Here is a 13,226-nt window from a genome sequence, read left to right as displayed (position 1 = left end):
GTGAACTAAGATGGATGACAATTGCTTCAGACAACCAGCGTTGATGTCCTGTTCAATTTGTTTTGTGATCAGTAGAATTGATGGGTACTTTGGAAGAGTACTGTACAGGTTATAAAAAAGTGACAGAGTACCCGACTACTTTAAGAGTGGAAAATGTTTCCGTTGCAAAGGACGTGGAATGCACATTTCCGAAGATCTTCACAATTTCATCAAGGTGATCACAAAGGTCAATTATAATTGACCTTTGTCAATAATAAATAAAATTTGTCAACAAAAATAATAAATAATTATTTATTGAAATCCAAACAATACCTGAAGCATTATAAATACTGTAAGTAAATAATAATAAAAAATGACAGGCCACATGAGTCACACACCATCTTGGCACAGACAAATTGCACGCTAAGAACTCTGGAGACAGAAAGAAAGAGAGACGAGACGAGACAGAGACAGAGACAGAGGTTGAGAACATTGCTTCACCCTTGATGAAGTGACACAGGTATTTCAGAAGACCATTTTCCTGACTCCAATAAGATTTCATTTCCACAGACAAGATTACCACCTAGTAAGGGAAGCTCTATTATTGAGGTGCATTCTTTCGTTGAGGCCAGTGGCTTACTCCCGGATCCTGGAGTAATGTCTGTTTTTCAAGGATCAAAGGGGAGCAATGTGTACATTTTAGAGGTCCATTAATATTGCGAGGAGTTGGAGGATTGCGAGGGGCAGGGGGTAGCGTAGAATGCTGCATTACTCCGGAAGTCAAAAATACCATTTCAGTGGTATACCACGGCCAAATGACACATTCAATACCAGTGCAAGATAGCCCTCCAATCAGGATGGGAAAATTCCCCCAGGGCAGTGATCAGCATGGAACCATAGATGGGCAGAAGGCAGAAATGGAGTGTCCAAGGAGTCAAACAAGATCCAGCACTTTATTAAATTATACAAATCATACAATCTCAGCAATAAATGACATACATTTCAATAATCACTGCGGCCAGGCATTGCATCGATTAATGGAGGTAAGACCACTTATGATGCCCAGACTTAAAGTCTTGCTCAGCATTGATCCCATTCATGAACTCCAAATGAGAAGACTGTTCTCACTGTATGGTTAAGTTGGCCTGCCAGAATGGGGAACTCAGCCCTGCTGTGCCAAATCTCTTTGTACAAACTTTAGTTGGCCATTTGTGTTAATCCTCAACTATTGCTATCCTCCATTTTGAGCTCTGAAGAGAGCTTCACACAGGATTGCAGAGTTCAGTTTGAGCCTGACACCAAAGTTAATCTCTTTTTGCTCTTCACCCAGTGTGGACTAGTTTTTGCCAGTTCCAGGACAATGTTCATGGTGTAAAGATCGGCATTATACATGTTTCTCCTTTGCAACAAAAATTGATCATTTTCAGCTCTGATGGTGTGCATAGGTTGTTACCAGCAGTGATGGTCCATTGCTGTACCGCAAGAAAAGAATGTCAACCATATGGCCAAGTGGAGTCTCTTCACTTTATGAACAAGGTTGTTTATGTAAAAGACAATGCAAAGGACAAACATACCCCCGTTAAGCCCCCACCCAAGCCCACCTCCTTTGAAATTTCTCGCTTTTCCTTCCAAAAGTCATACCAAAGACTTTTAAAATGGTAGGTGCTGCATCCTTGTTCAATATTCAGCATTTAAAAGGATAGAGCACAGACAATCTCCATCGGTTGGCGTCCATGGGGAGGAGGAAATGCCCTATTGAGTGCGGTGAGAAAAGCAGCGCCATTGTTATGATGTCACTGGTATCCAGAGTATCTCGGGAAGTAACACTTCCCTCAAGCTTAGTGGCTGTCGAATGTAGTGTGTGTGTGTGTGTGTGTGTGTGTGTGTGTGTGTGTGTGTGTGTGTGTGTGTGTGTGTGTGTGTGTGTGTGTGTCAGCTCCATTATGAGCCTTAGACCTTGTACGAGGTATTAAAAAAAAGTTTGCATCTGCATCCATCTTGTCCACCCCCTGTGTCTGTCTCTACCCCTCATTCTCACGCACATACCTTGTGTGTCTGTCTCTGTCTGTTTTGTCCCTCAGCCCAGCTGTTGGTGTTTCTCTCCTCTCTTACTGATGTTCGTTTTGTTCCATTCCATCCTGATCCGTTCTTTGTTTTAGCTCTTCCACAAGCCTTGACTTTGTATACCAAAAAGAAAAGAAAGAAAAGTATTCGCATTACAGTTTGCACAAATATAATTTAATGCATTTCAAAGCAAATTTACAAGTCCACAAGCAAGCTCAAATAATATCCTTCATTGAAACAAAAGCAAGCACTTTCCCCCATGGGGGAAAACTATTGTGTAATGCCCAGTGTGTTTGTAATACGATTCTCACTCATTCACAAAGTCGTGTTTTGCGTTGGATTGCTGAAGTGATCGCATTTGGTTCGTACTTCCATGCTTTCTTAGACTGGGATATTGAGGTTTTTTTTGGATGTGCCAGTGGATTAATCTGCATACATTGTTGTGCCTTTGTCTGTACAGTTGTTCTGAAATGCGTGTCTTTTTTTTACGTCCCGAAACAAAGTGATTGGTACGACACCTTGCAAAACCAACACTTGTCCGATTGACTCAATCCTGTCACGTTCTCAACACCAATGACATGGTGTCCTTGGTCTTGAGAATTTATGATGATTCATTCTCCATCCCAGGTAAGGTGATCTCTTCTTGACAACTCTCAATGTTTAGCTCTTATTAAAATCTTCCTGTTCTTTTGTCGTTCTTCCGATTCACGGTGTATATTTGATGATATTTCATATTATAATTGTCCTTTCTTTTCTTTGCAAACATTGCAGATGTATTCGTAGTTGTTTAAGTTTAATGTGAAGAATCGTCTTTTCACACCTGTTCGAGGAAATGTTTTGCAAGATGAGCAAGATACACCTTTTCTACCTTGTTGTCATTGTGATTGTGTACAAATTGGATTTGGTAGTCTATTGAGCTTTTCACGTACTTAGCCAGTCTGACACTCATCGTTCTGTGCACTTGGTAAAGCTCCATCATATTGGAATGCTGGTTCTGCTTTGATTTGGGTTTATAGCTTTGATTTCGTTTCATGGGGAGAGATGTGCTTTTGGGATTAACCTCATTCTCCATTGGTATTCTTCGGCAATTGTTTTGCGCATTTCTTTTTGATGCATTTGGTGATCCTCTTCCACTCCGAATCATTTATATGATGCTTCGTTTTCTCACTCCTGTGTTGTTCTTCGATATGAATGAGTGTTTTCCATTCTTTTTGATCACCTTGTACGAATTTGCATTTGGCACGTTTATCTTTGCCAAATTCCATTTGAATATCCTCAGAGTACCGTTTTATTAGTTTTTGTTGTTCCTTCATCGTTCGGTGCGAAGAGCATTAAATCATCCAAATACCATGGAAGAGTCACCTTTCCTGTTCCTTTTGATGTTCTTCTGTTCGATCTTTGGGTGTATCCTTGTCCTTGCTCATTAATGAGGTTGCTCAATGGGTCTTGGCTAGACAAAACAAGAAGGGGAGAGGTTGTCATCCTGGAGGATCCCGTGTCGTATTTTCACTCCGCAAATTTTGATCTTTCCTTCCGAGTGCTGCAATCTCAATGTGGTATTGCATGCAAATAGTTTGATTATTTCTAGTTCGGCTGAAGCCTGGTGTTGGCTTAGTGGTTAGGGTGGTGGCTTGGAATCCCAGTGTCCTGAGTTCAAGCCCCGTTGGCTGCTGAATTAACACCAGGGGGTTGACTCAGCCTGTCATCCTTCCGAGGTCGGCGAAATGAGTGCCAGTGTACTGGTCCCGGTGTATGCCCCGGTTAGAATAGGTATACCATATCCCTGTGTGTCGTAAGAGGCGACCAGGGTTGGCGTCAGGAAGGGCATCCGGCCATAAAAACATTGCCTCACAAAAAGCCAAACCCCTGCACAGCAGGGAAAAATGGCTGTAAAAACGGTCATTTCTAGTTCGGCTTATCTTGTTGGCTGTTATCACCATTTGCGCGTTTCAGGAGCTGGGAGGAAGTTCTCCCAGAACTCAAAATGTCCATCTCCTTTTTCAGTAGAGGATCATTATTCATGAACCAAATTATGAAACTTTGTTCGTTTCAATTTGTTCATAAATCTTTCTCTTTTACCGTTAGTCCACCATGCTTCATGCGCAGAATACACTTTGCGGTGGAGGGTGATTTCCTTCTCCTCTAAGCTCCAGCTCTGTATATTTAATCTTCTCCGATTCATCTAGAACTTAGTTGTTGTTGGTTGTAGAACAGGCAACACCTTTTTATTATTAGCTTTTAGCTTTGGTGTAGAGTTCTGCCGGTATGTATTTTTTGATGTTGATATAAATGTGATGAACGAGCAAACACCTTATTACAGGTAGAACACTCGTATGGTTTTTCTCCAGTGTGTGTCCTTTGATGTATTGTCAATTCTGATAAAAATTCGAAGGCCTTGCTGCACACAGAACACTTGTGGGGTTTCTCTCCAGTATGCGTTCTTTGATGCTTCTTCAAATGATTTGATTGGGTAAAGGCCTTCGGACACAAAGAACACTGAAACGGCTTCTCTCCCGTATGCATTCTCTGATGTCCATGTAGGTTTGACAAACTAGCAAACACTTTCTTACACACGGAACACTTGTAGGGATGCTCTCCTGTGTGTATGCATTGATGAATCTTTAACGTTTTCCTTTGAGCGAATGCCTTGTGACAAACAGAGCAAATGAAGGGCTTCTCTCCGGTATGCAATCTCTGATGTTCATGTAAATTTGACAAACAAGCAAACACCTTGTTGCACACAGAACACTTGTACGGATGCTCTCCTGTATGTTCTATTTGATGTATGTTTAACTGTGCCAAATGAGTAAAAGCCTTCATACACAAAGAACACTGATATGGCTTCTCTCCTGTATGCGTTCTTCGATGTTTGTTTAAATGTGATGAATGGCTAAAGGCCTTAGGACACAAAGAACACTTGTATGGCTTCTCTCCCGTGTGAATTCTTTGATGTCCATGCAGGTTTGCTAAACAAGCAAACACCTTGTTGCACACGGAACACTTGAAGGGCTTTTCTCCTGTATGCATTCGTTGATGACGTTTTAACGCTCCTCTGCAAGCGAAGGCCTTGCGACACACAGAGCAATCGAATGGCTTATCACCAGTATGTGTTTTTTGATGTTTCTTCAAATGTGTTGAATGAGAAAACGCCTTAGGACACGAAGAACACTTATATGGTTTATCTCCTGTATGCACCGTCTCATGTACATGTAGGTTTGACAAACGAGCAAACAGCTTGTGACACACAGAGCACTTGTAGGGTTTCTCTCCAGGATGTATTTTTTGATGTATTTTCAATCCTGATAAAAAAGCAAAGGCCTTGTTGCACATGGAACACTTGTAAGACTTTTCTCCGGTGTGCATTCGTTGATGGCGTTTTAACGTTGTTCTGTAAGTAAAGGCCTTGTCACACACAGAACACTTGTAAGACTTCTCTCCACTGTGGATTGTTTGATGTGTTTTCAATCCCGATAAAAAAACAAAAGCCTTGTTGCACAGGGAACACTTGTGAGACTTCTTTCCAGTGTGCATCGTTTGATGTATTTTCAATCCTGATGAAAAAGCAAAGGCCTTGTTGCACAGGGAACACTTGTACGGCTTCTCTCCCGTATGCATTCTCTGATGTCCATGTAGGTTTGACCAAGAAGCAAACACCTTGTTGCACACGGAACACTTGTAAGGCTTCTCACCAGTGTGTATTCGGTGATGGCTTCTTAATGCTGATCTGTGAGTGAAAGCCTTGTGACACAAAGAGCAATTGAAGGGCTTCTCTCCGGTATGTATTCTTTGATGTATTTTCAATTCTGATGGCAAAGGAAAAACCTTGCTGCACACAGAGCACATGTTGGGTTTCTCTCCATTGCGTATACCTTTGTGACATAATGGTTTTTCTTTTGCAAAAGCCTTCCTACGAACAACACGCTTGTCAGGTTTCTCCGCCACGTGTACTTTTTGATGATCTTTCCATGAAGATAAGCGATAAAATGCTTTACTGCACACTGGACACTTATGAGACTTCTCCCCTGTGTGACCTATTTGATGTGTTTGTAAAGATGTTAACGATGTAAATGCTTCATTACACACAGAACACTTGTGTGGTCGCTTACTCCTTTGGTTCTGATTTGGTGTCTTCATACAACTTTTACAATAGTTGGACACTCTGTCAAACTTATCATTGTCCTGACACGTTTGTGTCATATCCTCAATGATAGAATCGTCTGTGTAGAACAACTGTGAACACTTGGAACAAGAAACCGACTTCAAATGTTTCTCTGTAAAGACAATTCCAAAATATCACATTCATAAATCATGATTAGTGTGAAATTATTGGACAATGGAAAATATTTTTTTTACTGTAATGAAATCAAATATTGACATTCTGTCTAAATTTCCTAAAGGGGGGAAGTTTCATAGGAAGCATTAAAAAAAATCCAGAATATTACACTTTACCAAATAAGAAAACAAACTAGACCTGAAGGAACACTTTTACCCTGGTAAGAGATAATTAATATAAAAATGAGAATTCTCAGACGTATTCCCCCACAAACTCCGCAAATTTTCCATGTAAGTGAATGGGTGAAGGGAAAAAAACTCTCCGACCGTCCCACAAATCCCTCTCCAAAATCTCACTTCTCCCCCGAGCAATCTTGACAGTAATGATGATAATAATGATCAAAACCTCCCACTCCCAAAATATCACTCCCTATTTCTCCCCACATTGATATCTCATCACATTAACAAGTCTTACCATCTTTACATTAATTAATTGTTCATGGTCTCCTTGGTCATTGAACTCAAAAAAAAGCCGATAAATGTTTGGTTGTTTTGTAGTATATCAGTGTTTTATTCACTTATGACTTTAATCACCATCGAGAATGTTAAGAAATAATATATTGGGATTTGTTTATTGTATTCAATATCTCTGCTCAACAAAGATATTTAATTAAACACATGTTAAAACCTTGTGGCATGTTGGTGAGAATGGAATTTACCGAAATGAGTTGGGATGACTTTTAAATGCCGTGGATCTGCAGTGCGTGTCCTACCTTTGACTTCTACACTCAAATTGATGTTTTGGAATCAAACACCAAATCTATAGAGGTAAGATTTTCTTTTACTAGTTAGTTATATTTATTCATATTAAAATATTGCATTAAATGAATGGAGTTAATTAATACTTAGTTATTTTCTTTCACAGGAAATTGTATCAGAAATAAAATTGAAAACAGTATTTTGAGCAAAACGAGAGGTGAAATCATCGATTTGTTTGAAGACCTTTTCAGTGACCAAGACCCATAACATGAGTTCTCCCCTTATGGCTAGCAACGTGAGACCTACCTTAGAGACTCCCTAAATTTGGGAAAACACAATCTGAGTTGTGCATCTTCAGACTTAAAAGACCTGAAACTTTGTTCTCAAGACAGGACTGGAAGAAAACATAAAAATAAAAAAAAATAAAAAAAAACTTACCAAAAAAAAAAAAATTGAACTATTTACCAAAAACAATTATGATCTATATTAACATACAGGGTGGAACAAAATTCTGGAGTCATAGGTTAATTGTTTGTATTTTCATTTTCTGAAATCTGTTGTGTATGCTTACCCTCCGTGAATAATAATAATAGAGGCATTGAAAGAACTTATTTGAGAGGAATGTAACAAAATCAGGATGGATACACTGTATGCAGTCATTGAAATTACAAAACACTGAGTTTATAACTGCAAAGCACAGCACAGATTACAATTTGAACATTTGCAAGAATAAAAGCCTTTGATTCCAGAATTTTGTTACACAAAAACAAAAATACATGATTAACCTATGATTCCAGAATTTTGTTACACCCTGTAAATGTAGAACTGTTTAAAATATATATATATATATATATATATATATATATATATATATATATATATATATATATATATATATATATATATATATATATATATATATATATATATATATATATATATATATATATATATATAGCAGGGTACCCATGACTGACAGGTTCATTGACGTCCTTCCTCAAATGAGCAACATCTCACCTCAAATGAGTGTGTATTGGTACAAACGGGAATTCAATGTAAATATTCAATGTGCAGATATCGTAGTAGGTGGAGTTCGTAACCTTGGCAACCTCATTCCATTCCACCAGCGAAGATTTCCAATCAATGCTTGTTGTACCTCCAAAGTGCTGCTTAGGAGTGAGGATGATATTTGTATGAAAGCTCGGCTGAGAAACAAATTTAGGCACGTTTTGGGCCTACCGTCTGATGGAAGATCACCAAAGTTCTTTTCATACCAACCACCCACCTACAGGCACCTATTTCTCTCCACATCGCTTCTTCAGTTCCCAACCTTTCCCCTCTCTCTATACTTCCCATAGCTTTGCTTTCGGCAATTTGCATTCAGTATTTCGCACAGCATATCATTCTGGTTTTCCATTCGATGATCCATAGATCAATAGTTTGTTTCCCTTTTCTAGATCAGTTTCACTTTGGGATTTCAGTTTTGATTCATCATTGCAACTTGTGATGTGACGCGAATGGTGCACGAACAAGGTCGTCAAAAACAATTTTCGGGGGAATCTTTTTCAATTTTCTAAAGGGTGTAGAGGGGTCAAAAGTGGCTTAAAGGTCTTAAAAGGGGTCTAAAGTATTTTAAGGGTCAAGAGGGGGTCTAAAGTTTTTAAAGGGTCTTTGGGTTTTAAATGGGTCTAAATGTCTAAAAGGGCCTAAAGGGCAAAATAGCAAAAGCAGTCTGAGGTGTCTAAACTCTAAATGGTCTGAAATTGTCCAAAGGGTCTCAAAAGATCTATTGGTCTAAAAAGTGTCGAAGACGGTCTATACGTCTCAAAAGGGTCTAAATGGGTATTAAAGGATCTAAGGGGTGTAAAGGGTCTAATGGGGTCTACAGGTGGTACAGGGTGTAAAGGAGTGAAGCTGTAGTGAAGAAATTACCTCATGTCAGTAAATAAAATAACAATGGAGTGCAACACTGCAATAACGGGCCAAATGACCTCCTCATGACTGTTTAAAACGCCGATTTTGGTACATCGTGGTTAAAAATCTGATCGTAGAAAATTGTCACAAATTAACTTTGGGAGCTCAAAGCAGTAAGGTCACAATCAAAAAAAAATTTGCTTTCAGATGTAGAGATGGATAACCTATATTTACCTGCTGCAGCCTCTTCTTCCTCTTCTCAGGGAGGTGGCCTCACTTTTTCTTCCATCAACCAGCTTAGAGTGATGGCTAATAGCCATGGCTAATGGGGAAAAGCTCGATCAGAACCTCATTCAAGGTTATGGGAATGCTCACCCAAAAAATGTTCAAAAAGTCCTTTTAATAGATCGTTTTAATATGGAACGAAAAAGGTCGTTACATAACGGCTTTGGAAACCTCCCCCAACCCCCTGGAAGTGTAAAACTCAATAATGTTTGCACATATACCCACCCCCACCCAACTCCAAACCCCAATCCCCACAAGTTATGTATGTAATTTTTGAATGGCCCCTTCGATAAGACATAGTTATGAGGTCAGAGATAACGATAATATTGTAAGAAATGAAATATCTATCTCACCTGTGATTGAATATTTCTATAATAGTAACCAGAAACCATTTGAAAATCAAAAAAAAAAAATAATGGTTGCCAAGGTTTCCAGCTCCACCCACTAAGATATCTCCTCACTGAATTCCCGTTTCTACCAATAATATACACTCCAAAAAATTTCTCATTCGAGGTGAGACATCTACGATGAAATTAATCGAGCCTCTATGATCAAATTACGATCAAAACATCGAATCACGATGTTAACTTGGTTCTTATTATACAATGCATGTATATGTGAGGTGTATATTTGGTGAAATTAGCTAAGATGGCAACATTTTTTTTCTACAAAATATTATCACCCTTGAGAGTTACGTCTCTAGATGAGCAGTAGAAATAACTTCAAAACGATGTATCGGTTGTATTTGTACTATGTTCGGTTTTTGAATGATAAGCGCATTTGAGAGGTCGTGTGACTCCGCTGATTTTACCGATCATGGTAAGGTGTTAATTGACCGTTATTTTTCACGTTGATACAATATTTGATGATCGGAGGTTACCACCTCACTAAATATATCGGCATGGGGTTGAAATCCAAAAGAAAATGGGCTTTTTATGAAGCATTGTATATATGGGTCGACTCTTGTGGAGATGGTGACATATGGCAGCTTGTGGTGTTTATAGTTTATGAATTGTAAGAAAATTTGTTTAAAACTCCTATTTAGGTGCATTATGGTAAACAAGTTATCCTATAAAGTTTTGCGGCGATTAACCTCAGGAGCTCAGAGGAGTAGGGCCACAAACAAACAAACAAACAAACAAACAAGAAAAAGACGTCGTGCAGAGAACGATTCTTGCAAAATCCACCTCCCTCTCCAAAGGTTGCCATGGATACATCAAATTGACCATTTGATTAAGATTAAAATTGAAAATCTCAATCAAAGCTCAGGTCAATCAGATGAAAATTGATTATTCTTCAGATTTAAATTGATTATTTTAGAAGTTTGACCTTGAATTGACCTTTTGACCTCAACAATCGTTGGTTTCCAAATTCAGTGACGCAATATGCAAATCTTGTTCAAATTTCAAGTCAATCGGATGAAAAATGATTTTAGAAATTCGACCTCAAGATGACCTTTGATCTTTGACCTCAAAATCAATAGGCTTCTCAGTTGAGACTACCTCTACAGCTTGGTAAAGTTTCATGACTATCGGTTTAGAATTGTGATCTGCAGGCGATAAACAGACAGACAGACAAGCTCGTAGGTGGTGATGGGTCGCCGAGCATGGAAACTATAAGATATAGAGCAAAATGGATGCCATATAGTGGATAGGGAATCACCTTAAGATTATGCATATCAAATTTCATCCAGTTCCATCTACTGATAACTACTCGGTATCCATTCGAATGAAAAGTACCGAAAATGCTGTTTGAAATCGGAAATCCCCAAAGTTCGAGGGGGTGCTGTGGGTGAACAAAGATCTAAATCGAAAATCCGGCTCGATCGTTTGTGCACAATGTATTCCAGACGATTAGTGTGAATTTTCATGACCACCCGACCATAACCCTAGGAGAAGTAGCATTTGGCACGAAGGCACCTCCAGCTCTCGCATATTATCGATTTTTGCACTAATTGACCTTTGACCCCTGACCTAAGCAAAATCGGTCAATATGTCCTGAGGCAAAGTTGTAGTACTCATTGAGTACCATGAACCTGCAAAGTTTCATTCGTATCGATGCACTCACCTGGTCGCTAGGGGGCCTTCAATTTTCGCGCATACCCTAATTGTAGGGGGCGCTGCGGGTGAAGTATTCCATATATCACAAAAACCGGAATATATTTGATAGAGCATCACCTGTAGATCATTCGTGCCAAATTTCATAACCCTAAGTGGGATAATGGCTTTCGGAATTGATTTTGCGTGAACAGTACCAATTTTGAAGGTTTTTCGGTTGTTGCTAGGGAACCAAAGCGTCCCCAGCAACCGTCACAATTTCCAAAGCACTAGGTCATAAGATGTACCTACCACCCGAGTTTGGTCAAAATCGGCCCACGTTTTCTACCAATTATGCTGATGACAAACGAACAAACAGACAGAATTACTGACAATAAGGGTCACCTATTTCGGCGACCCAACAGAATAACAAAATCGACTGACCAATATACTTGAAAAATATTTTAACAAACACTTACAAACACTAAAACAGAAGAATAAAGGAAACTTGATTGAAAATAGTGATTAAGCATTTAGAGGTCATATAAAAATAAGAACTTTTTGGTTTAAAACTCCAGAACCAAAATTAATAACTGAAGCATGCCTTAAAGTTAGATCACAAATCCAAACTTTAGTGATGAATAGTCTAAATTAATTGGGTAGATAAAAATATTATCTTGTTTGGATTCATAAAGCATCGAGGAGTGCAGAGTGTTCTGTGCTTGCGTCTGATTACCTTTGATCAGTTGAGCATCGTCGCTAGGGTCTTTGGAAGGAGAATCACAAGGTTCCTGTTTTATGCTCTCATTGCCAAAAACATCCTGGGTAGTCTGAAGAAAGTTTCTTTGGGAATTTTCTGTCTTCACGAGATGAGCTTCATCTGCAAATCGTAAAGTGTCATGACACGATATCTACCCAAGATGAGGGATGAAAATTGAGAAAAGCAATCAGTTAAATTCACAGCAATCACTCAAATGTGATGGTATCAAAATACAATGGGGAAAAGGAAAGAGGGGAATGGACATGCACGGGAGACCTGACACCTCAGCCACAATGAAACTGTTGAATGGTGGAATGAGAGCACGGAAGGGACCAAGAGTTCACCAGGAGACCAGAGAGCAGGAATATAGCACAAGGGTGTCCATGATGTCAAAAGTGAGACGCCAGGCCATCAGTGAACACACACACAACACAAATGTCTCACTGTCCATCTCTCTCGCCGCCTCTCCTTTGAGCACAAGCACAAAACGATTTTATTAATTTGCTCCACCTCTCTCCAGCAGAACGCTCTCACAGCATTTTCAAATGCCTGACCATTGTGATGAGACAATGGTCGCACTTCACGATGCCCCCACCCCGAATTAGGACAAGCCAATCACAGGATGCAACGGGCCAAAACTCCCCTCCCACGGGGGTGCAGCAGCACACACGTACGGGGGGGGGGCTTTTAAACAAAGGCATTCTATCTGTAAACCCAGAGATTAACTGGTATTTATTCACATGGGAAGGACATATTAAATTACACTGAAAATATTGATTCACTAAGTTATGGACACCTCCCCCAATTCCACACATGTTGCATGATTAACGAGAACGGCACCTGGTAGAGGGCATACCTCAATAGGCTGAACAGTTTACGTTTTGTATCCAACTGGTAAGCCAGATCTGAATCGGGACATTAATCAAAATGTAATCACCTGGTTCTTGTCACTGATCCAACTCATCCAATCTGTGGCATCACTAAAACAAAAGAAAAACTTCTTGGATCCGGATCTTCACTGAAATCTAATCGATTGGTACTTGTGACACACTCAACCTGTCCACCAGGTTTTGGCTGAATCAGTCCATAACTTTTTCAGATATCGTGCTCTATATCCTTTTTGGCCCGATCTCTCAATGGTGAAGAATCACTTAAAA

At 39.4% G+C, this 13,226-nt stretch overlaps 1 protein-coding gene across 8 annotated transcripts in view; it reads right to left on the bottom strand.

The window, feature by feature from the left end:
• Positions 1-913: 913 nt before the first annotated feature.
• Positions 914-13,226, bottom strand: part of LOC147009079 (uncharacterized) — a 143,714-nt gene continuing 131,401 nt past the window's right edge. For 4 of the 8 annotated variants that reach the window (XM_085862701.1, XM_085862702.1, XM_085862703.1 and 1 more), the window contains 2 exons: positions 12,046-12,189; positions 1,837-6,314 (listed from right to left, as the gene is read on the bottom strand). In XM_085862701.1, the coding sequence (XP_085718827.1) occupies positions 4,282-6,314; positions 12,046-12,189 (2,177 nt within the window). In that variant the 3' untranslated portion in view covers positions 1,837-4,281. Of the gene's footprint in view, positions 1,452-1,580; positions 1,732-1,836; positions 6,315-9,222; positions 9,311-12,045; positions 12,190-13,226 lie in introns of those variants that run through there. The other 4 variants (XM_085862706.1, XM_085862708.1, XM_085862705.1 and 1 more) reach the window with 4 other exon arrangements.

The sequence above is a fragment of the Eptatretus burgeri genome, chromosome 17, assembly GCF_056783735.1.
Source record: "Eptatretus burgeri isolate ZD-2024b chromosome 17, Ebu_testis_v1, whole genome shotgun sequence".
Lineage (NCBI taxonomy): Eukaryota > Metazoa > Chordata > Myxini > Myxiniformes > Myxinidae > Eptatretus > Eptatretus burgeri.
This window is presented reverse-complemented; position numbering and strand designations above follow the sequence as displayed.